The sequence below is a fragment of the Abramis brama genome, assembly GCF_963993115.1.
Source record: "Abramis brama genome assembly, chromosome: 1".
NCBI classification, from domain to species: Eukaryota; Metazoa; Chordata; class Actinopteri; order Cypriniformes; family Leuciscidae; genus Abramis; species Abramis brama.
In genome coordinates this window covers 71710662-71735549 of record NC_139963.1, presented here as the reverse complement: position 1 = coordinate 71735549, position 24888 = coordinate 71710662, and the positions used below count along the sequence as shown (strand labels likewise).

At 39.8% G+C, this 24888-nt stretch overlaps 3 protein-coding genes across 6 annotated transcripts in view; 1 reads left to right on the top strand and 2 right to left on the bottom strand.

The window, feature by feature from the left end:
• The window catches only part of LOC311067713 (uncharacterized protein), a 36312-nt gene extending 19627 nt beyond the window's left edge, over positions 1–16685 (bottom strand). For 2 of the 4 annotated variants that reach the window (XR_014603266.1, XM_084089745.1), the window contains exon 1: positions 16626–16674. Coding sequence is in view for 1 of the 4 variants with exons in the window: in XM_084089744.1 (XP_083945870.1) it covers positions 4788–6350 (1563 nt within the window). In the remaining 3 variants the exon portion in view is untranslated. Of the gene's footprint in view, positions 1–3067; positions 6356–16606 lie in introns of those variants that run through there. The other 2 variants (XM_084089744.1, XM_084089746.1) reach the window with 2 other exon arrangements.
• LOC311094753 (uncharacterized protein) overlaps positions 1–21890 on the bottom strand; it is a 113047-nt gene extending 91157 nt beyond the window's left edge. The window contains exon 1 of the mRNA XM_084132915.1: positions 21624–21890. Coding sequence (XP_083989041.1) covers positions 21624–21681 — 58 coding nt within the window. The 5' untranslated portion in view covers positions 21682–21890. The remainder of the gene's footprint in view (positions 1–21623) is intronic.
• Positions 1–24888, top strand: part of LOC311094737 (uncharacterized protein) — a 231146-nt gene that overhangs the window by 133904 nt on the left and 72354 nt on the right. The gene's annotated exons all lie outside the window — the stretch shown is intronic.

The following is a 24888-nucleotide window of genomic DNA, read 5'->3' as shown; positions in this document are numbered from 1 at the left end:
GCTTCTTCATTAAAATACAGGTATCTAGAACTATAAAACAAAATATAAATAATTTAAATTCTTCCAAATATAATGGTAAGAAAAACAGTTAAAATCATAAAGACAGAAATAAATTAGTAACCAACATATACCCTCAGTCTGCTGACACCAATGAAATGAGCTTTAAGTGTATATTTACAGGAGATCTGAAGACATTAGCATAATAAATGAGGTCAAAACAGGAACTATTGTCAAGAAAATAAAGAGTGTTTTCAGCAGATCGTCTCGGGTTACGTATGGTAACCCTCGTTCCCTAAATAGGGAACGGAGACGTTTCGTCGGAGGAGTTTCCAATGAATTGGGATCACGCTAGGGAGACCAATTGCCAGTGAACATTGGCATGCAAGATTTGCACTCCGCGGCCCGCCTACCAGTGCGGGTATAAAGGCGGAAGCAAGCACATACACAAACGCTTTTTGCTGAGGAGCCGAACGGTGTCCAGTCCTCCTCGAAGGTACAGCAGACGTCTCCTACTCAGGGAACGAGGGTTACCATACGTAACTGAGACGTTCCATTTCGTTCAGGAAATCCTACGTCTCGTCAGAGTTTCCAACAAATTGGGATCCCTAATAAAATGCCATGGTGCTGGCCCCTTCTAGCGCCTGCCTAAGCTTCAGCCAGCAGTTTCTTGAAACTTATCTCTTATGTGCGGAAGCTTAGCTGGGAAGAGGTCACACTGATGTTCCGCAAGACCCACTCAGTGGACATTGGATAACACTGGGAAAGCGTGCCCATGATGTAGAAGGGAACGCTGCGAAGCCCAAAACCTTCCTGAAGGGAGGCACTAGCAATACACATGTGCATGTACTCAGCAGAGACGACAGAGCAGACTCTGTAGAGGGGAAGACACTGGCTAAATCTGAGGTGTAACACATATGGGGTCACCATAGGGACCGCAACATAAACCCCAGCCTGACCTCAGCTCATAGTGAGAGGTAACAGGCCTGGCGACCGGCGATTCGCCTCACCTGACGCCGGGGGGTGACGGAAGAATTCACAAGGTTAGCCATTTGTTGGGTAACCAACGGAGCAGGAAAACGCACGTATCTGGCCCCTGGGACGAGAATGGCGTAGCAAGCCGACACTAACCTAATTCCTTGCGCTTCTGGCCGAAGAGAGTACACGGGAGGAAACAGGTTCTACACAGAAGCTATAAAACCTAGCAAACGTGTTAGGTGTTGCCGAGTCCGCAGCTCTACAGATGTCTGTCAGCGAGGTGCCTTGAGCCAAAGCCCAGGAGGAGGCAACACTCCTAGTAGAGTATACCCTCAACCTGGGTGGACAAGGCACGTCCTGGGAATCAAAAGCCCGGACGATAGCATCCACGAGCCAGTGGGCTAACCTCTGCTTGGAGACAGCCTTCCCCTTCTGCTGGCCTCCGTTACAGACAAGAGCTGATCTGAGGTCCTGCAGCTTTGCGTTCTGTCCACGTGACAACGCAGAGCGCGGACGGACAGAGAAAAACTAGGGCTGGGTCTGCGTCCTCTGGGGGCAGCGCTTGCAGTTTCACTACCTGATCCACAAAAGAAGTGGTAGGACCCTTGGGCACACATCCGAGCCGGGGTCTCAGAACAACGTGAGAAAGGCCCGGCCCGAACTCTAGGCATGATTTGTCAACCGAAAATGCCTGCAGATCCCCTACCCTCTTAATAGAAGCCAAAGCTAGCAGGAGCTAGCTTCATAGACAGGATATTTAGCTCAACTGTAGGCAAAGGCTCAAAAGGGGGCCTTTGGAGTGCTCTGAGCACTAGAGTTAAATCCCAAGAGGGTAGGGGTGCGGATTACGAGGTGGATTTAGCCTCCTGGCACCCTTAAGGAATCCAATGATCAGGTCGTGCTTTCCCAATGACTTACCTTCTACTGCATCGTGATGTGCGGCTATTGTGGCAGCATACACTTTGAGGGTGGAGGGAGACAGCCTTCGCTCCAACCCATCTTGCAGGAAGGAAAGCATTACTCTAATCAGGCAAGTTCGGGGGTCTTCCCGGCGTGAAGAACACCAACCGACGAACAGGTTCCACTTCAACGCATAGAGACGCCTCGTAGAGAAGGCTCTAGTGGAAGTGATGGTGTCTACCACAGCCTGTGGTAGGGCACCTAGAACCTCCGCGTCCCATCCAGGGACCAGACATGGAGTTTCCAGAGGTCTGGACGCGGGTGCCACAGGTTGCCCTGTCTCTGGGAGAGGAGATCCTTCCTCAGAGGAGTCGGCCAGGGAGGAGCTGTCGCAAGGAGCATGGGTTCTGCGAACCAAGTCCGGTTGGGCCAACACGGCGCAACAAGAAGGAACTGCTCCTCGTCCTCCCTGACCTTGCACAGAGTCTGCTCAAGAAGACTCACTGCGGGGGACGCATATTTGAGAAGGCCCTGGGGCCAGCTGTGAGCCAATGCATCCGTGCCGAGAGTTCCTAAGGTCAAGGATTAAAACCACTTGCAAATTGGTCGTGTCCGGAGAAGCAAACAGATCTATCTGAGCGGCTCAGAAGATTCCCCAAATCAGCTGGACTGCCTGGGGATGGAGTCGCCAATCACCCGGAAGGGTCGGCTGCCATGAGAGCTCGTGCACGCCAGGGAAGTGAATGGCTTGAAGCAACCTCGGATGCTTCTGTCTCCATAGGAGGAGATGGCGGGCGAGTTGCGACATACGGGAGCGCAGACCACCCTGGTGGTTGATGTACGCAACGGTCGCAGTGCTGTCCGTACGGACCAGTACGTGCTTTTGCTGAAGAAGCCCCATAAGGCTACACAAGGCTAAGCGTACTGCTTGCAACTCTAGGCAGTTGATGTGCCAATGCAGCTGGGGCCCCGTCCACAGACCCGAGACTGCATGACCGTTGTACTTGGCAATCTCATTCAATGGCAGTCATGTGTGCAGTGAAATATAATTTAGGCATTTAAAAGCTCTATTGAGAAAATGAAAACATGGAAAGCTCAAAAAGCAATCATATCAGGATACTTCATGACTTTCAGAATTAAAATAACTAATTCAAGCAGAATCAGCAGAAAATAAGAAAACGGACAATAATAATGAGATGTTGATAAAATGAATAAAGAGTTTAATCAATCATTACATAGCAAATACAAACATTAAGTAAAAGTGAATGAGACAGATTTCTCTCTTTACTGACTTATAAGAGCCAAAGCATCTCAAGAGAAGAAGAGAAGAAAAGTGTCCAGTTTCAAAGATACATGAAAGTATATCTTGCGTTTATATGGAAGAGTAGAAGTGGAAGAGAAACTAGATGTTCTAATGAAAAACAATGAAGAACGAGTTAAAAATTAACATCAGATTCACATCTCTCTTAAAAGTGTTATGGCCTTCTTCTCCAGTGTGAATTTTCTGATGGTCTTTCAGTTTATCTTCTGTAGTAAAGGCCTTCTTCACTGAAACACACACCACTGTGTCTTTTCTGCTGTAATATTAAGGATGAATCTTCTCCTTTATGTGAATCTTCAGGTGTTTCTTCAGGACTGATGCCCAATGAGTTAAATGTTAAATGCACAGTTAAATGTTCTTTCTTCTGAATGAGAAGATGTTATTTCAGAGAGAAATCCTGAGCCGCTTCTACCCAGTGTGAACTCTCATGTGAATCTTCAGACTTGATTTACATGTGAAGCGTTTTTTTTTACACAGAGCAGGAGACAGATTTATTGGTTTTTCCTTTCTTTCTTGTTATTTTATATATTTTGTGATGCGAGTCACCTAAACAAGTCTCACGTCGGTCTTTTGGCATGATGTAAATGCCTGATGCTTTGCATAAAATTCTATGATTTTTTTTTTTTTTTTAAAGATACAGAATATAAATGCTTAGAAAGTTAAAATGTGTTCTCAGAACTGTACACTGATTGTTTATGGACAGGTTATGGAGTCAAGTCACAGCATATTTTGGTCAATAAAATACCAAAAACCAAAATCCAGTGTTTTTTAGAGTGTAGTTCAAAGTGTCAATGAACTGCTAATATTTAATGCTGGTTTCACTAGTGCCACCAAGTGCTGTTAAATGTGAATCTGCAGCAGCTCAAAGTTTATATCTGGTCAGGACATGTCTTTAAAGGGCAAATAAAATAGTAGAAATATTATCTGGAAAAAAGCGCATTGTATCATTAGCAGTTGAATATTCCAGCCCAGCGTGAATATCTAAATGAACAAAATCAAGAAAGTTCAATGTCAAAATATTTTTAATTAGTTTAATGTCCTTTTATATTCTTGACCTGAAACAATGTAAATCTCGAATAAACAGGTAATAATAAACACCAACCTCTGTGTTCTTCAGTATCATGATGTTTCATTTTCTTAAATTGTTTTTGATGATCAATACAACCTTTAATTAACTAGGGCTGCAAGAAGGAATTGATGAAATCGATCATGAAAATAATAAACAACCAAGATAATTATAGATTAATTGTGTGCTCAATCATGTCAATTTACAGCACTGAAAAACATTACTATGGACAAAACGCATCTGAAAAATAACATGGTTCGTGAGCACAGGAACCATGTTATTTCTTTTGATTTTATTATAAATTTGGTTTACATCGCTCAAATTGCTTATATGTCACTTAGACAGATCCTGAGACCAATCCTGTGTGGCGATGTCACTTCACACATTCAACCATCACGGTTCGGCACGGTTAGCCAAGTGTGCTGAGAGTTCAGGGCCGAGAACGGTTTGTAATTGTGCCGTAACAGACTCAAGTGGAAGCACAACTGGAACCTTTTCTGAAGCTGGAAAAGCAGCTTTTGTTTCTCAGCACATAGTGTGGTGATGTGGTTTCTCCACTGCATGGATCTTCATGTGTAGCTTCAAGTTACTTTTAAAAGAGAAACTCTTTCCGCACTGATCACACATGTGCGGCTTCTCTCCAGTGTGGAACATCTCATGTGATTTCAGATGTTCTGATCTACTGAATTTCTTGTCACAGTGTGAACATTTGTAAGGTTTTTCTCCAGTGTGGATCCTCTCATGTCTTTTCAGAGATGACGAGTCACTGAATCTCTTGTCACAGTGTGAACACTTGTAAGGTTTTTCTCCAGTGTGAATTCTCTGGTGCAGTTTTAAATGGTCCGCTGTAATGAAAGTCTTCTCACACTCGAAGCACATGTACTCTCTCACACCAGTGTGAATTTTCTCATGTTTATGTAAATATTGAAGCAGTGAAAAACTCTTTTCACACACAGAACATGAATGCGGCTTCTCCTTCGTATGAACTCTCAAGTGTGTCTTTAGGGCTGATGCACAGAGAAATGTTTTGCCACACTGATCACATGAGAGTGGCTTCTCTCCGGTGTGGATCCTCATGTGAACATTAAAGTGTGATGATCGACTGAAACTCTTCCCGCACTGATCACATGAGAACGGCTTCTCTCCAGTGTGGATCCTCATGTGATCATCAAGACTTCGTTTGGTTGTGAAACTCTTTCCACATTGATTACATGTGAACAGCTTCTCTCCAGTGTGGATTCTCTTGTGAATATCAAGAATATATTCGTATATGAAACTCTTTCCACATTGATCACATGAGAACGGCTTCTCTGCGGCGTGGATCCTCATGTGAACATTAAGGGATGATGATCGACAGAAACTCTTTCCACATTGATCACATGTGAACGGCTTCTCTCCGGTGTGGATCCTCATGTGAACATTAAAGTGTGATGATTGACTGAAACTCTTCCCGCACTGATCACATGAGAACAGCTTCTCTCCAGTGTGGATCCTCATGTGAGCATCAAGACTTTGTTTGGCTGTGAAACTCTTTCCACATTGATTACATGTGAATGGCTTCTCTCCAGTGTGGATTCTCTTGTGAACATCAAGAATATATTCGTATATGAAACTCTTTCCGCACTGATCACATGAGAACGGCTTCTCTCCGACGTGGATCCTCATGTGAACATTAAGGGATGATGATCGACAGAAACTCTTTCCGCACTGATCACATGTGAACGGCTTCTCTCCAGTGTGGATTCTCAGGTGTTGATTAAGACTTGGTTTGGTTGTGAAACTCTTCCCACACTGAGTGCAGGTGAAAGATTTATTTGCACTTCTTTTCTTTAAAAATGTATTTTTAGTCTTTGAGCAACTCAAAGGTTTTTCTCCAGGTTGGACATGATGTTCCTCCTCCACTTCACCCAGTTCTTCACTCTCCTCCTTCACTTCACTCAGTTCTTCACTCTCCTCCTTCACTTCACTCAGTTCTTCATTCTCCACCTTCACTTCACTCAGTTCTTCACTCTCCTCCATCACTTCACTCAGTTCTTCACTCTCCTCCTTCACTTCACTCAGTTCTTCACTCTTCTTGCTCTCTTCCATCGGGTCTGAAATGAAAGAAAAACTCTCATTTAAATTTTTTCTAAATAATCAAAATAGTTCAAAGACAGAAATATGGAATGGATATTAAAATTATACCAGATGTAACAGACAACTGCTATAAAATATTACAGTAATTTGTCTTTTTATAAATGATCCGTCCCTGAAACTTTCCCTTAATGAGATACACTGATCTTTCAGTTATTTTTTTTAGAACATTATAGGCACAAATCCCATGTTTCTATAGTGTGTTGGTAACTTTTATTCCTTCATCGAAGCAAGACCAGGAGACTTGAATTGGATCTTATAAGCAGAAGAGATTTATTCTTCCGAGTCTGTAGTTCATCAAGTCTGACTCAAACATTATACATTGTAAGTTATATACCTTCCAAGGGGGAGGGACTTTTGGAGGTGGAGACAAAATTCAAACAAAGCAGAGGGATGATTTGATTCAATCAAGTGAAAACCAGTTTGGCAGGTTAACAGACCTACTCAGCATAACACTATCATTCAAATGATCCAATCAGCCTGACAGTATCACCCACACCTTCACATGATCACAGAGACAAAAGCACAGCTTTACATTGAGCTTAATGGTCAGGCAATGCATAAAGACAAAGGATTAGGGTGAGAGTCTCAGCCATTGACTCATTTAGAGAACAGGACTGGCAGGAATCTCTTGATATAATCCTCATAACAGTTGCTAAAGTTTCTCAGTTTATATTGGAATCTAAATTAAACATTTAATACATTTGTAATACAACAAGTGAGAACTATTAAATATGTTTGATCAATTACACACTTATCTAACAGCAGATAATGATTATTATTTGTTATACATGTTTGTAAAAATACACACAAATTCTGGTAACATTGTTACAAATTTTAAACCATATCTATTAAATGTAAAATGAAACAGTTCAAATATTTAAATTTAGTTTGACCGGATGTTGAAAATATGAAACCTCCCTTTACAGACCATTTGTTAAAAAAAAAAAAACAGAACATTCTGTACAATTTCATAGTTGAACTGTTTATCTAAATCTGATGAAGTGCTTGAATGTTTCTAACATGAATGAATAAACACCAACCTCTTTGTTCTTCAGGATCTTCAGTGCGTTTCATTCTGCAGGGTTCTGGATCACTCATGTTCTCACTGTCCTCTTTAATAAACTTTGCAAATTTCAGATCTTCCTGATGCTTTCATGCTCGTCTTCACTTGTAGCTGATGGGAATTGACAGCATTTATTGCTGAATTACTGTGGGAGGAGCTTCACTGATGATGTGATTGCAGTGGGAGGAGCTTCACTGATGATGTGCAGGAGCGGAAAAAATTTTTGATTTTTTTTAATTTATTAAATAACATGAAATACCTGTATAAATGGAACACCACATAACCATATTAACTATGAAAACTATTAACAATATACCAAAGTAAAATAAATAAATAAATAGACAAAGCTAAAGGCCAACACTTCTGTTCCCTTTTTCTGAAGGAACTTGCGCTGCATCGATGATGCTTTGGGAACACCCCCGCGTGAATACGTCTGAAGCACGTATGTCAACTAGTCCAATGGAAAGAATAAACTTCACGGACGGGTGACGTCATGACCAGGAAAGGGTAAAAAGCACATACGGAACAACCGGCGCTAGCTTATGTGCCTCAGCAAAGCTCTCTGTGTCAAAACTGTCTGTTATATTTATTGTTTGTCTGTCACATCCTTATCTAAAGTCTGGTGAAACAGTTATTCAAGTCATGTGCTTCTCCTTGCCCTCATTTCCTTACGGGTGGAGATACACACGATTTTTGTGTAAGCTGTTTGGGAGTGGAGCATGCTATGTCAGCCTTTGAGGGGGCTGACTGTCAGCACTGTGAGCAGCTACCGCCCCGCATGCTCCGCTCCCACCTGACACTATTTGATGAAAGTGGCCAGGCTCGCAAACCTCAGGGTGCGGGACCTATAAGGGGACTGAAGGAACATGGTTATGGGTTGATGCCCCGGGTTGAGCAGATGCTCGCGAGCTATCTGTCTCCTGGTTCAGCATCGTCCCTGAAGGCTCCTGTGCTGCCCACTAAAGTTTAAACCTTTAAAAACTACATCTAATTAGTGGGCAAGCTTATACTGCAGCAGGTCAAGCCGGAGCCTGTCTTCACACTATGGCAGTGCTTCAGGCTTATCAGGCAGACCTGTTGGGGGATCTGGATAATAGTGGGTCCCGACGAAATTCACGAACTTCGTCAGGCCACAGATCTGTCTCTCAGGGCTACGAAGGAAACCGCTCATGGGTGGTCTATGGCAGCCCTTGTAGCTACTGAGAGACACCTCTGGTTAAATTTAGCAGAAATAAAGGATAAAGATTGGGCGTTTCTGTTAGATGCTCCTATTTCTCCTTCTGGTCTCTTTGAAGACTCAGTCAACATGGTTGTTGAAAGATTTCAAGACACCAAAAAACAATCAGAGGCTTTCAAGAAATTTCTTCCTCACCGGGTCCAGCCCCCTGGGGATGCTGGGCATGAGCATCCCTAGCCGAGATCCTCATATCGTGCACAACAAAAAGAGAGTCATGGCGGCCGAGCCGTTACTCTCAGCAGAAGTATTCTAAGCCAAAACAGGATCTATGCTATGCTGATCTAGGACTGTTCTTATGGCTAAGAAGGCTTCGGCTAAGAAGCGGACCTGACGCCACGTGCGTTAGACCGTTGAGGACAACACCAACCGGGGTGGAGTGGTGTTCACCTCAGTATACGGTGCCCTTTCCACTTTGGGGACTCAGGGGACCATTCTGCCAACCCCGACACCCTTGGTGCCTCGGGGCACAGCAGTCTCCAGCTTTTGGCTCAGTGTCAACTCGACGCTGCGTCAGACTCGCTCCCTCTGAGGGGGGTTCATAAACAGTCAGTTTGGTTGTTTCCTGCCAGTATGCTTCAGGTCACCGAAATGGCTGTTACAGTAACACTCAAGAAACTGGTACCCTTAGTAGATTTTTTGACAGTGGAGGTATCTGCTGAATAAATCTCCTTGGGTCCTGCTGATAATAGGAAATGGTTACAGAATCCAGTTTGGTTCTCCTCCACCTCGGTACAATGGGGTGCCACCCACGTTAGTACATCCCGAGCAGGCTCTGGTAATGGAACAAGAAGTAGAGTCTCTATTAACGAAAGGAGCAATGGAGCAGGTGTACTCGCCCAACAAAGAATCTGGGTTTTACAGACGCTACTTCATTGTTCCGTAAAAGGATGGGGGGGGCTTGCGTCCCATTTTAGATCTTCGTCTGTTGAATCGTGCAGTCGAGAAACTCAAGTTCAAGATGCTCACACTCAAACTGATTGTGACTAAAATCAGATCTGAGGGCTGGTTTGTCAAGATAGATCTAAAAGACGCTTACTTCCATGTCTCCATCCTCCCTCGACACAGGAAGTTCCTGAGGTTTTCTTTCAGGGCAAAGAATACCAATACCAGGTGCTTCCATTCAGTCTGAGAGCAATTAGCGGTTCAGCATCGAGATGTCGTCCTCGCTCACATTAAGAAATTGGGGTTGAGGCTCAATGCCAAGAAGAGTGTGCTTTCTCCACTACAGAGAACCACTTTCCTTGGTGTGGTATGGGATTCAGTCACGATGCGAGCCACACTATTGCCCGTTCGTGTAGCTACAATCCTCACAGCCACAAAAGAGTTGAAGCTAGGCCAGTCACACACTGTGAAACAGTTTGAGAGACTGTTGGGCCTACTGTACATGAGACCCTTGCATTGGTGGCTCAGGACCAGAGGGTTCTCCCTGAGGGGAAACCCACTTCGTACAATCAAGATCACGTGGCGGTGTCTCCGCTCCTTGGTAATCTGGAGGAAACATTAGTTCCTATCCCAGGGCCCAGTGTTGGGAGCTCTTTGCCATTGAGTTGCTATCTCGACAGATGTTTCCCTTACCGGCTGGAGAGCGGTAATGGAAGGCCGCTAAGCTCAGGGTCTGTGGAGGAGTCATCATCTCTTTTGGCATATAAACTGCCTGAAATGATGGGTGTTGAGACCTTCAATGTGTTGAGACATTTCCTCCCAGACCTGAGAGGCCATCATGTGCTTGTCCGTGCAGACAACACATTGGTGGTCTCTTACATAAATTGTCAGGGGGGTCTACATTCGCGCCAATTCTGCAAACGGTTGCACCAGATGGTCCTGTGGTCCTCTCACTGAGGGCAGTGTATATCCCAGGGGGACAGAATATAGGAGCAGACACCCTGTCGAGGCAGGGGCTGAGGCCAGGGGGGACTGGAGACTCCACCCTGAGGCGGTGGAGCAAATATGGTAATTTTACGGCCAAGCAGAAGTGGATTTGTTTGAGTCTCAATACACAACGCACTGTCCACTATTGGTTTTCCCTCACTCACCAAGCCCCCCTGGGGCTAGATGTTATGGTGCAGACGTGGCCGAGGCTACGTCTGTACACATTTCCCCCTGTTGCTCTGCTCCCAGGAGATCTGGAGAGAGTCCGACAGGATGGAATAAGTCTACTGCAAGTAGCACCATGCTGGCCGAGCCGAATTTGGTTTGCGGACCTAATTCATCTCCTTGATGGCCCCCCCCTTGAAGATCCCGATCAGGAGAGATATTCTGTCTCAGGCAGGGGGCACAGTATTTCACCCCCGGCCAGATATTTGGAAACTATAGATTTGGCCTCTGAGGGGGCCCTACTCATAGTGATTGGTCTCTCAACTGAGGTTGCTGAGACCATCCTAAGCTCCAGAGCTCCAGCTACGAAGAAATTATATGCACTAAAGTGGAGAGTTTTTACTTCCTGGTGCCACCAGCATCAGTGGGATCCAGTTAAATGTTCTGTAACAGTACTTGAGTTTCTCAGCTTGGGACCTGGCAATAGTTTTGGAAGGCCTGTCAGGGACTCCATTCAAGCCCCTAGATTCAGTCTCAGAAAAATTTCTGACTTTCAAGACCATCTTTCTTCTAGCTATTTTGTCCCTCGGTTTCTCCCACCTGCCTTGAGTTTTCACCTAGGATGGCATTCTTATACCCTAAGCAGGAATATGTGCCTATGGTGCCGACCAATATTCCGAGGCCTATCTGAGGGCAGCGGCACCGGAGCCACTGAGTTCTACAAAAAAAAAATCTGGTAGCACTGAGGATGGCAATAAAGCACTAAGCTTAATTTAGGGTGTAGATGTAATTAACTTTAATTATTATCATTCATAATGTCTTAGAATATATTAATTAACAAGCAAACCGAGTGAAAAAAAATTATATTAGGGAGTGCAAATAGCCAATAAGCATCCTACTGTTTACATTGGTAATTTATTTATTTTATTATTTTTAAATAAGAGTTTAAATAAGACAATTTTTGAAGGATGAACAAAAAATGTGTTGGTCAACACATTAACCCCCTGGGGTCAGCGGTATCGCCGGCGATACCAGCTCACTTTTGTTCTAATTGACTCAAATAACTTCAAATAAATTTTTGTCATACAGGCAAGTGTTATACATAATTTAAAACTGTTATTTGTGTACACTCATAATAAAAACTAAAATGTGGTGTTTTTTGTAAAATAAACAAAATAAACATGATGCACATTCTGCCGTCTCTCAAAATCATTCTGAAACGCGACAGAAAATGACCTGCAACTCAGCGAATGTTTGTCACACAGACTTGAAACACATGTCTATACAACGCTTGGAGTCTCTATTTTATAGTATGCAAATTATTTAAAAAAAACAAATATTCACTGTTGAAGTAATCCGTATGAAAGCAGCGGCATGTACAGTTTCTCAAACGCATTCTAATTAACTATAATGTGACCACGCCCACGCGCGCACGAGCGATTGACATGCAAATGATCCATGCGGACGAACGCAGAACTGTAAACGCCCTCATTACCTCAAAACAAAGAATCAGAAACTTCAGTAACTTACTCCTCTCTGCTTTTCATTGAGTTTGGAAGACTGTTTGTGCTTGTGCTGTGCACCTTGGATTTACCTCAGAAGAATGTGATTTGAAGAGGAGAAGATTTTTAAGGTAAGACATGTTAAACTGGTCGTGCCAGATTAAAATGTATGTTATGAAATGAGTTTGGAGTAAAAACATGAACTAAGCCTAATATCGTACATGACATGTATGTATCTATAAATAGACAGAAACATGTTGAAATGTGAACTAGACTGATAGGCAACCTTTCAGTGCTAAATGTATACTTCATATATTGCACTCAGTTTTGATTAGCTTATGACACTGATTATAATGCTAAAATACTTCCTTATGCGTAATGTAGCTTGTTTGCGAATATCTGCTTAGGTTATATAATGTGATTTAGTGCAAATATATTTCAGCCTCCGGTAAAATATGTGATACTGTCTACATTATATTTTTATATAAATGTTCGGTTTTGGTTAGCCTATGACATGTTCGCGATAATACATCACTCCAACATCCCCATCCCCACGATGAAACCAAGTAGCAAGTAGCGATCTCTAGTGCAATAACAGTTGATGGCGCTAGCCAAATGACATTCTTCAAAAAATAGCCACGAATCTAGTGTCTAAGCCGGGGGTCGGCAAGCTGCGGCTCTAGGCTCCCTGGAGCTTTTTCAAAAATATGAAAATGGAAAAAATATTTTTTGTTTTAATATAAATTCTGCAGTAGGAGGAAAAACATGAAAAGCATTCTTAAAGTTTTTCAACGTTGTAAAAATAATACACGAATAAATAAAACGAAACATAATACATTAAAATTATAATGGAAGTTAAACTTAAAGGGATAGTTCACTTTGAAATTAAATTTTGGTATGTTTTAGCTTACCTGAAGGGCATCCAAGATGTAGGTGTCTTTTTTTCATATATAGTGTTAGGGTTAGGGTTAGGGTTATATATATCTATGCACCAGTCTGCGCACACGTCACACACCAGGAAGCGCCCGCGCCTTCAGATCACTTCGACGTGGTTGTGTTATAAGAGGTAAAAACGATATAAATACTGTTCGTTTTCTCACACAAACCGCTCGTTTCGTGTCTTAGGCCATCAATGTGTACTTACGATGGGGAATTGTTTAATTTGGACAATGGGGAATTGTTTTAATTTGGACTTGTGCATGCTCTTTGAGACAGTGACCGTATACCTGCATTATATGACTGACAGACAAGAACGGTTTGACCTAAAAATATCAAAATTGAAACTACTGCGGAAAAAAAGACACCTACATCTTGGATGCCCTTCAGGTAAGCTAAAACATACCAAAATTTTATTTCAAAGTGAACTATCCCTTTAAAGCACGATCGTACAGCAGAGTAGTCACGTGGTGCGTCATTCTCTCCAGGATGCGCAGCAGGGAAAATAAACATTTAATCATGAATGCTCATTATGTTTTTGTAGCCTACTTATCATTTTGATACTAGGGGGCTAATAAAGCTAATATAGACACTTACAGCATGTGTTGCCTTCATTATAAGGCTTATATAAGGCTTTTAATTTTTTGCGACTCCAGACAGATTTGGGTTTTTTTTTGGTCTAATATGGCTCTTTCAACATTTTGGGTTGCCGACCCCTGGTCTAAGCCAAATACTGTGACGCCTTTAAGGCAAGTGACAATTAAGGGGAAGCCGGTGAATTTGGACAAGGCAATATGCCGTATTTGTCGCACAAAAGTATCCGTCTCGCGAGGAAATAGCACTAACTTAAGACAACATCTTAGAAAAATTAACCATCCTGTGGCGTTTGCTGGACTTAAGTGCAGCACACCTACCTTAGGTCGGCGACACACTGGCTGCGTGGCGTGTCTGTTTTTATTTCGGCTCCCATGTTAACAGGTTAGAGCTTGCACATTGCCTGCGTGAGACGCGCGTCTCAGTTGCGGCACGAGCCGCGCGGAAAACGCGTGCATGCTAGAAATAGAACTGACGCCTATTTTTTCACGCGACACGCACGCCGGCCTGACACATTAACTGTAATTATGAACCCGAGCCCGATTTAAACCTGACCATTTTTTAATACGTGGGCCGTTTTAACCAGGGGTGGCGCCAGAGAATTTTTTAACGCAGGTGCTGAGATATATTATATATAAATAGTATTAATAAATGAGCAAACATAGGCCACTTAATATTTAATATTCAATTATTTTAATTATCACAATTAAAGTATTAATTTTATTCAATTGAACAAGCACAACATTCAGCATTCAATCAAATATTCTTATAGATTTATTATTATTAATAATGATAATTAATAATTAATTATTTCAACATAATATCTCGTTATTTCATAATTTGTACATAATATGTGTGCATGCAACAAGCAAGATGTGCATTTGTAAATCCGGTGACACGCATGCATTGATTTTTTTTATAAACGAGCCCGATATAATAAACAGTGTCGGCTGCAAAGATGAAGTTGACGATCGCCATCTCCGCAGTGAAAGCGCCTATAGAGAGAAATGCACATCATGGATTACATAATCACAGAGTAGCCCATTTCTTTTCGTTTTGAATGGTTTCGTTTAAAGACATTTCAAGCTTTCTATATTATATTCTATATTTCCGATGATTAGTACCTCTGTCTTGTCTGGATTTAATAAAAGAAAATTGCGCGTCATCCAGTATTTTATATCTTTAACACACTCTGTCAATTTGGATAATTTAGCATTTTCATCTGGTCGTGATGAAATATAGATTTGAGTGTCATCAACAATAACAGAGGGCCTAACACAGATCCATGCGGCACTCCATAGTTTACTGGAGTAATGATCGATTTTTCTCCATTTAAATAGACAAAATGGTAGCGGTCAGATAAGTATGATCTGAACCAGCTTAATGCTTGTCCTTGAACACCAGTATAATTTTGTAGTCAATCTAAGAGTATTGTGTGATCTATAGTATCGAACGCAGCACTAAGATCAAGTAAAACTAATATTGAGATACAGCCTTGGTCAGAAGCTAAGAGTAAATCATTTGTGATTTTAACGAGCGCAGTTTCAGTGCTATGATGCGGCCTGAATCCTGACTGAAACTTTTCATAGATCATTTTCTTGCAAGAAAGAGCCCAGTTGAGCGGACACAACTTTTTCTAGTATTTTAGACATAAAAGGAAGATTTGAAATGGGTCTATAATTTGCTAGATTATGCGGGTCTAATTGTGGTTTCTTAATGAGAGGTTTTATAACTGCCAGTTTAAATGTTCTTGGGTAAGACGGCTACTATATATATATATATATAAATACTGTTCGTTTTCTCACACAAACCTCTCGTTTCGTGTCTTAGGCCATCAATGTGTACTTACGATGGGGAATTGTTTAATTTGGACTTCTCTGTGTATGCTCTTTCAGATAGTGACCATAGACCTGCATTATATGACTGACAGACAAGAACGGTTTGACCTAAAAATATCAAAATTGAAACTACTGTGGAAACAAAGACACCTACATCTTGGATGCCCTTGAGGTAAGCTAAAACATACCAAAATTTAATTTCAAAGTGAACTATCCCTTTAATGTTAAGAGATAATTGTTAAGTGTTCATTGTGATTTTAGACTTTTGTTTACATTATAATTATTTGAGTGTTTTCCATGGTTGTGTTGACATTTCTGCCTTTATAACTGAGGGGATTATAATAAGAGGAAGGTTAAGTTTAAAATATATTCTTTTAAATGTAATATATTTCTCTCCTGGTCCTTTAAATAGGTTATAAATAATATCGATTTAGACCGATATGAAACACTTATATCGTGATACAGTTTTCAGCCATATCGCCCCACCTTACTACAGATAAATAACTACAGCAGCATAATATGTCCAAATTAATCTAAAATCTAATCTAAAATATAGTTTGATCTTATGATTCATTAATCACTATAAGTTAGATCATTATAATAACATTTTATATGCGCAGAAACTGAAAATTATTATAAAACTTTTGAAAATAAAGAGCACCAAAGAGCACTATTGTTCCAAGAGTCAAATGCTATTCATTTTTATAAGTAGGCTATTGATTTAATGTCTCAAATTGCTCATTATAGGCTGTAAAGTATGTAAAAGTAAAGTAAAATGATGTAAAGCAATCACACAAACGAACACAAAATCGCTCAGGTCTGAATGAACTCAACATATTCTCCTCATGCTCGCTGCTGCTGCACTAAATGTTTATTTCAGAAGGAAGACGCCAGAAAAGACGCACAAGTATCGCTGCGATCGATGAAAACAATACAGAAATGAGCCTGTCGCTTAATCAAACTGCATAAAGTGTGTGTGATGGTTGTGTAAATGTGAGAAATACCGTGAACTGCTCTCCTCACCTCAGAAGACTCGACGGCGCTGAAACTCAATGACGGAAGACACGGCGCGAGCGAGCGGTGACGTCATCTGCCTCCAACGCACGCGCGTACGGGACACCACCGCAGCCAATCAGGGCCACGCAGATTCAGCTTTACTATCAAGTCAAGCCACAATTTTTATGAGCCTTGGAAAAAGCCAGAGAAACAGCGCTTTACATCTCTGTTATGGGAAACAATGCGTTATTGAAGCGCCACGTTATTCAAGATAGAACAGAAAAGCATCAATAAGTAGCTGACAAGTGAATAACGGTTTAATCTCGTGATACATACATGAGTTTGTGTAATAGGTGAAATTACTGTCACACAACAGCCAACAGCTTTTCCCACTTCTTCAGTCAAGGAGTTTTAATGTCGCATATGATCAGCTCTGTGGATCTAACAATCTATAGAGCATTATATTTTTAAATATTAAATACCTGTATTACGATTCCCTTTGTTTGCAGAGAAGATTATTATTTTTAAACGTGTGACAGGTTGTTGCATTTCAAGAGATATCATGCATTTAAAAGTGAAATGTTGAATCAGACTAAATAGTTTTTTATGGTAAAAGTAAAAATCTAAAGTAGAAATGCACAAATGTATTTTTCAGCACTGCAATATTTTTATTTGCAGCATCCAACCAGTACACACTGTAAACAATATTTTTGCAATTTAGTTATTTCAACTTATTTTTGTGAGTAAAGATAACTAGATTGTCCAGACATCAAGAAATTTTAATTTTCTTGTCCTCAACTAGACTGAAAGTTGAATGAACAACTTAAATAGTTATTTTAACTCAAAAATGTATGTTTAAACAACTGCACTAGATTATCTGTTGAATTAACAAGTATAATTGTTATTTTAACTTATAAATGTAAGTTGAAACAACTGCACTAAATTTTCTGCTGGTTTTACTTCAGTTAAACTCTAATGCTTTAAAAGAAGTAAATTTACTTTGTAAACTAAACTTAGTAAACTAAACTTAATTTATCTATACATCTTGCTGTCTGGTAAACTGCATTAAAACCTAAACTTCAATTTTATTTTAGTGTTTACATTAAAAACATTACTGTTAATTACAATTATGAGCACAGATTAATTAAATTACACTAAAAATTCAATCCATCACGGGTGGATTTGAGCGATTCATGAAAATGAACCTCTCAAGATGATTCGGTGAATCATTTTTTTTTTCTCTCAGAATTTTCGAGAAAAGCCTGCGGAAACCGGATGATTTTCCATGTTGGACCTTATGTGTCTTCAGAAGGAGTGATACAGAGCAAGTGTGACATTTTATATTGTGAAAGTGGATGCAAGTTTTTAGTTCGTTTTAGAATTATATTATCCATTTCGAGTCAGAGTGTTTTTGCACATAGAAGATTCGCTGATTTTTTTTTTACTTCCTTGTGTTCAAGCTTCAGTCAAGTTGAGTAAAAGCTGCTCGTTCACCAACCGGACCAAACTGGATTTGTTTTTGTTTTTTACCTCAGTTTCATCTCAGTTGCAGAGCGCCAGATATAGGTAAGTTTTTACCACAATCTTTGAATTTAAAAAAAGTAACTGTCAAATTGAATCGAAATGGGTGATATAAATAGCAAGTAATACGTCTGTGGTTTGAAAAGTCACGGTTTTCATTATAAGCCTCCTATTCAGTGTATGGATTTTGCCGGTGTGGTGAATTATCCGGTCACTTTGGTGTGTTGAGTCCGGGCTTAGGACCCAAGCAATCCGATTGGTTCAAAGCATGTTTTATGGGTAATCGCTTTAGTGCCTGGGCCCAGTTTTTCAAAAAATGTAATCTGGATCAAATTGATCCGGATTTGGAAATCCCATGTTTTGCTATCCATGATCACCTGATCCATTTTACTTTTATGCCAGTTTTTTAAAGGAACCTTGGATTGGATCACTGTGATCCAAATACCAAATTTCAGGATTACCAAACCCTGTTTACTACAGCCTTAAATGGAACCAACAGTGTAGCCTACTGACTTAGCAAAGAACAACAGTTGGAAAAATACCGGTGGCCTCAAATAACCATTGTTTATTTAAATTTTAAGAAACAGAAACCCTGTAATAAACAGAAACATTTTACTTTCCTTATTTTGTTATAATGTTAAATTGTAGATTTTTTTGTTTTACCATATCTCATTAGATGTGACATGCTTCATATATGCTTCAAATATGAAGAAATGTATATATCATCAGTAAACATTGATTTTGGGATCATTCACTTAAAAAAAAAAAACTCTCTGGTTTTATTTGGTTCGAAAAATCACAACTGAATCCAACCTTCTGATGGGATCAGGATAATCCTGTTTTTTTGGATCAAATAGATCCCAACCCGAGTTCAAAGTTCTGAAAAACCCAAAGGGCAGGTTTGATCCAGATCAAATTTAAGATCGGATTACATGATCTGATCTTAGTTCAGAATCCCTCTTTTGCTTTTGAAAAACCCATTTCCAAGATTTGATCCAATCCGTGATCCGAAATCCCACTGGATTACTTTTGAAAAACTGGGCCCAGAAGGGTGGATTCAGTTGTGATTTTTTGAACCAAATAAAACCAGAGTTTTTTTTTTTTAAGTGAATGATCCCAAAATCAATGTATGTGTGGTGATGGTTTTAATAACCGTGAGTCTTGGGCTGGTTTGTCTTCTTCTGTTGATTATCATCATACTGTGGTATTTCATGATCACAGCAGAGAGAGACGAGATGAAGAGTTACAGGAACACAGCTGGAGAGTTTGATCAAACTAAATACTGCATATGTGGTTTCTCCACTGCATGGATCTTCATGTGTCGCTTCAGATAATATTCAATAGAGAAACTCTTCCCACACTGGTCACACGTGTGCGGCTTCTCTCCAGTGTGGATCCTCTCATGTATTTTCAGATTTGCTGACTGACTGAATGTCTTGTCACAGTGTGAACACTTGTAAGGTTTTTCTCCAGTGTGGATCCTCTCATGTGTTATCAGACCTGTTAAGTGTTTGAATCTCTTATCACAGTGTGAACACTTGTAAGGTTTTTCTCCAGTGTGGATCCTCTCATGTGTTATCAGACCTGTTAAGTGTTTGAATCTGTTATCACAGTGTGAACACTTGTAAGGTTTTTCTCCAGTGTGGATCCTCTCATGTGTTTTCAGATTTGCTGACTGACTGAATCTCTTGTCACAGTGTAAACACTTGTGCGGCTTCTCTCCAGTGTGGATCCTCTCATGTTTTTTCAGATATGATGAGTCACTGAATCTCTTGTCACAGTGTGAACACTTGTAAGGTTGATCTCCAGTGTGAATTCTCTGGTGCCGTTTTAAACAGTTTACTGTAGTAAAAGTCTTCTCACACTCAAAGCACATGTACTCTCTCACACCAGTGTGTATTTTCTCATGTTTATGTAAATATTGCAGCAGTGAAAAACTCTTTCCACACACAGAACATGAATGTGGCTTCTCCTTCGTATGAACTGCCAGGTGTGACTTCAGGTCTGATGCACTAATAAATGTTTTGCCGCACTGATCACATGAGAACGGCTTCTCTCCAGTGTGGATCCTCATGTGAACATTAAGGTTTGCTGATTGACTGAAACTCTTTCCGCACTGATCACATGAGAACGGCTTCTCTCCGGTGTGGATCCTCATGTGAATCTCAAGACTTCGTTTGGTTGTGAGACTCTTTCCACACTGAGTGCAGGTGAAAGATTTCTTGTCTTTTCTTTTCTTTAAAAATGTCTTTTTAGTCTTTGAGCGACTCAAAGGTTTTTCTCCAGGTTGGACATGATGTTCCTCCTCCACTTCACTCAGTTCTTCACTCTCCTCCTTCACTTCACTCAGTTCTTCACTCTCCTCCTTCACTTCACTCAGTTCTTCACTCTCCTCCTTCACTTCACTCAGTTCTTCACTCTCTTCCATCGGGTCTGACATGAAAGAGAAAAAGACATTTCATTTTCAGTGCATGAAAACAATTCCAAGAGAGAAATATAAAGTGAAAGGACATGAAAGTGAGCCCTGATGTAATAGTAGAAAGTAGGGGAGTAACGGTTCACAAAATTCACGGTTCCGTTCAATACGATACTGTTACACCTGCCTGTTTACCCTTGCTGTTTACCGCACTTTTTTCACTGCAGCCGCCTACTCTCGACTACATTTCAGGTGAGGCAAGGCGCATCTCAAACAAGCCTTTTCTTAATCCATTGTCTCAGTTTTTACACAAACTGTAGCATTGACTGTGTTCATCAACCCTGTTACCAAAGTTACTGTAAGAAGAATCTCTATAACTATGAATAACTTGTATGATATTTGACTATTACAACTTTATCAGTAACTTGGTGTTTACTGATTACTCTTAAAGGGATACTTCACTTTAAAATGAAAATGCTGTCATCATTTACTCACCCTCAAGTTGTTTCAAACCTGTATGAATTTCTTTCTTCTGCTGAACACATAGGAAGATATTTTGAAGAATGTCAGTAACCAAACAGTTAACTGGAACCACTGACTTCCATAGTACTTTTTTTTCCTACTATGGAAGTCAATGGATCCAGTTAACTGTTTGGTTACTGACATTCTTCAAAATATCTTCCTATGTGTTCAGCAGAAGAAGGAAATTCATACAGGTTTGAAACAACTTGAGGGTGAGTAAATGATGACAGAATTTTCATTTTAAAGTGAAGTATCCCTTTAAAAATATATATTTTGTAAACTATGTTGAAAATACAAAAATTCTGGTAATGTTGTTGCAAATTGGGAACCAGATATAAAATAAATGTAAAATAAAACAGTTAAAATAGTATTTAGCTTGATCTGAAGTTGACAATCAATATAAAAAGGTCTCGAACCTCCCATTACTGACAATTTGTTGAAAATAAACCCAGAACATTCTGTACCGTTTCATAGTTGAACTGTTTATCTAAAAGTGATGAAGTGCTTGAATGTTTCTAACATGAATGTTCTTCAGCATCATGAATGAATGAAGAATAAACACCAACCTCTTTGTTCTTCAGGATCTTCAGTGTGTTTCATTCTGCAGGGTTCTGGATCACTCATGTTCTCACTGTCCTCTTTAATAAACTCAGTCTTTGCAGATTTCAGCTCTTCCTGATGCTCTGATGCTCGTCTTCACTTGTAGCTGATGGGAATGTACAGCATTTATTGCTGAATTACTGTGGGCGGAGCTTCGCTGATGATGTAATTACAGTGGGAGGAGCTTCACTGATGAGGTGTTGCTGTGGGAGGAGCTTCACTTATGATGTATTCCAGTGTGGGAGGAGCTGATCTGCCAAAATCAAAAATATCAATTGAGTTTGTTTTTATAATAAATTACACTAAGAATTTATGTCTATCTATTCATCGTACAGTAACTGATGCCAATTCACTATTTATTTTGACTAATTTTTATTGCTAATCCTAACATTATTCTGCTTCTTTATCAAAATACAGGTATCTAGAAATAAAGAAAGTAATTATAAATCATTTTAATTCTTCCAAGAATAAATAATGGTAAGAAAAACAGTTAAAATCATAAACACATAAATAAACATGCATATAGTAGGGCTGCACAAAAAAATCGAGATTATCGAAATATCGCAAATGTATATCACGATATATTCTGTTCTGATCATTCTGTTGTTAAATAAACCTAATGTAGGATAACCTAAAACTCTAAACCCCGAGGTTTACACTGATGTTAAAATAACACTTATTATGCCACAGTAAAACACTGATATTCACTCTCAGAAGTTGTAGGGATGTTTTCTTGTCACAAAAAGAATGTGAAACGCACATGTAGGCTATATAATAGACAATTTAATTTAATTTTACACACTTTCAGCTTTCTTGTATCGCATGTCGCATTATTTAATGAGTTATTGCATATCGCATTTTTCTTCAATATCGTGCAGCCCTAGTATATAATAGCCAACAAATCCCCTCAGTCTGCTGACACCAATGAAATGAGATTTAAGTGTCAATTTACAGGAGATCTGAAGACATCAGCATAATAAATGAGGAGAAAACAGGAACTATTGTCATGAAATAAAGAGTGTTTTCAGCAGATCTGTTAATATTGATGAGCCTCAGACTATCAACACTCATTCAACAAGCCATTCAGGATCATCAGCAGATCATCTCACTTTATTCTGAGTGTTTGCTGTTAGAAACACATTATTTGAGTCAGGATACATGATAAAAGCCTGTAAAACTACTCTACTGAAAGAAAATAGTGTAATTTCTCACAATATGACATGGATAAAACATCAATAACACAAAAACAATCACTAATGACACTCATCTTCATCAACCACTACAAAGAATAGTTACAGCAGCTTAATATGTCCACATTAAGTTTGATCTTATACACTGATGGGATCACTATAGTAGTTAGTAAGTAGTTAGTTCATTTAAAAAAAAAAAAACATTTTATATGCGTGCAGAAACTGAAAATGATCATAAAACTTTTACAATACAGAGCACCACAAGCACTATTGTTCCAAGAGTAAAACGCTATTCATATTTATTAGTATTGCTTTAATGTCTCACGGCTCGTCATAGGCTCAATGTAAAGCATTAGCAGTCTCTGTTCCAGTATGACACTTGAGATCGATTCACATTTCCCTTGAATCACAGATCTCAAACTTTGACTTTTGACTTGACGAAACAATCACACAAACGAACACAAAATCGCTCAGGTCTGAATGAACTCAACATATTCTCCTCATGCTCGCTGCTGCTGCACTAAATGTTTATTTCAGAAGGAAGACGCCAGAAAAGACGCACAAGTATCGCTGTGATCGATGAAAACACTACAGAAATGAGCCTGTCGCTCAATCAAACTGTATAAAGTATGTGTGATGGTTGTGTAAATATGAGAAATACCGTGAACTGCTCTCCTCACCTCAGAAGACTCGACGCCGAAACTCTCAATGACGGAAGAGACGGCGCGCGCGAGCGGTGACGTCATCGGCCGCCAACTGTAGGAGAGGGGTTTCAGCAACAAGAACTGGGAGCTAAGCTTACAAGTATACAGTCGTTTTAGTAATGTTTATTTGTTTATAGCTGGAGATTTTAATGAAACCCCTGACGATGCACAAGATAGATTTCCTTTAAGATCTACCTCTTATTCACATGATAATATTATTTTATGGTAGTGTGGAAATCTTTCAGTGGCAGATGCTTGGCGTTTCTTTAACTCTGGTTGTAGAGGCTTTACTTGGTCCAACAAATCTGGATCGCTTAAAGCTAGAATTGATCTTTTTCTCATTTCTCATGCTATTTTGAAAGATGCCCCTACTGTTAATCATCAATTTGCCCTGTTTACTGACCACATGTTAATTTCTTTGAATCTTGCACAATAGAGTTAGTTAAATAGAACAAGGGGTTACTGGAAATTTAACAGTTGTCTTTTGGAAGACCCAATTTTAATGATAGTGTAATTCAACTGGCTAATTCTATGTTTAGTAATACTGAAAGCGACCCTGGCTCTAGCTGGGAGTTTTTTTAAATTTAGAGTTAGAGACCTTGCTGTTAATGGAAGTAAGCAAATTAAAAGAGAAAAAAACATTAAAGAATTAGAACTCATTCATAGATTAAGTGTGTTAATGCAGAAGGAAAATCCCAGTAAAGAGGATGAGGTAGAAATAAACACATGTCATTTGCGAATTGAAAATATGTACACAGAGATTGTTAAAGGTGCTTTTATACACTCCAGAGCAAAATGGATCGAGAAGGGTGAAAGAAGCACTAATTACTTTTTTGCTCTTGAAAAAAGAAACCGTAAAAAGACATCTCTCTCTGCCTTAAACGTTAATAGTGTTTTATGTACAGATCCAGGAATGATTTCAACCTTTGTATACTCCTTTTATAAAAAAATGTATACTTCTCAGTTTTCTCAAGAACAATCTGACGATTTTCTTTTCAGTATTCATGATAATATTTCAGGTATTAAGGATGACTTTAAGCAACTTTGTGATTCTGATATCTCTATAGTTGAAATGGAGGATGCACTGAAATCTATGAAGAGGGGAAAATCTCCAGGTACTGATGGCTTGTCTGTTGAATTTTATTTACATTTTTGGGACATCTTAAAGCAACCTCTACATAGTTTGTTTAAAGTATTAAAAAAGGAGAGATGACTCCCTCAATGAAGCAGGGTCTTATTTCCTTGATCCCCAAAACTGATAAAGACCCGCTTTTAATTGAAAACTGGAGACCTATATCACTGTTAAATGTCGATTATAAATTACTTGCTTTAATTTT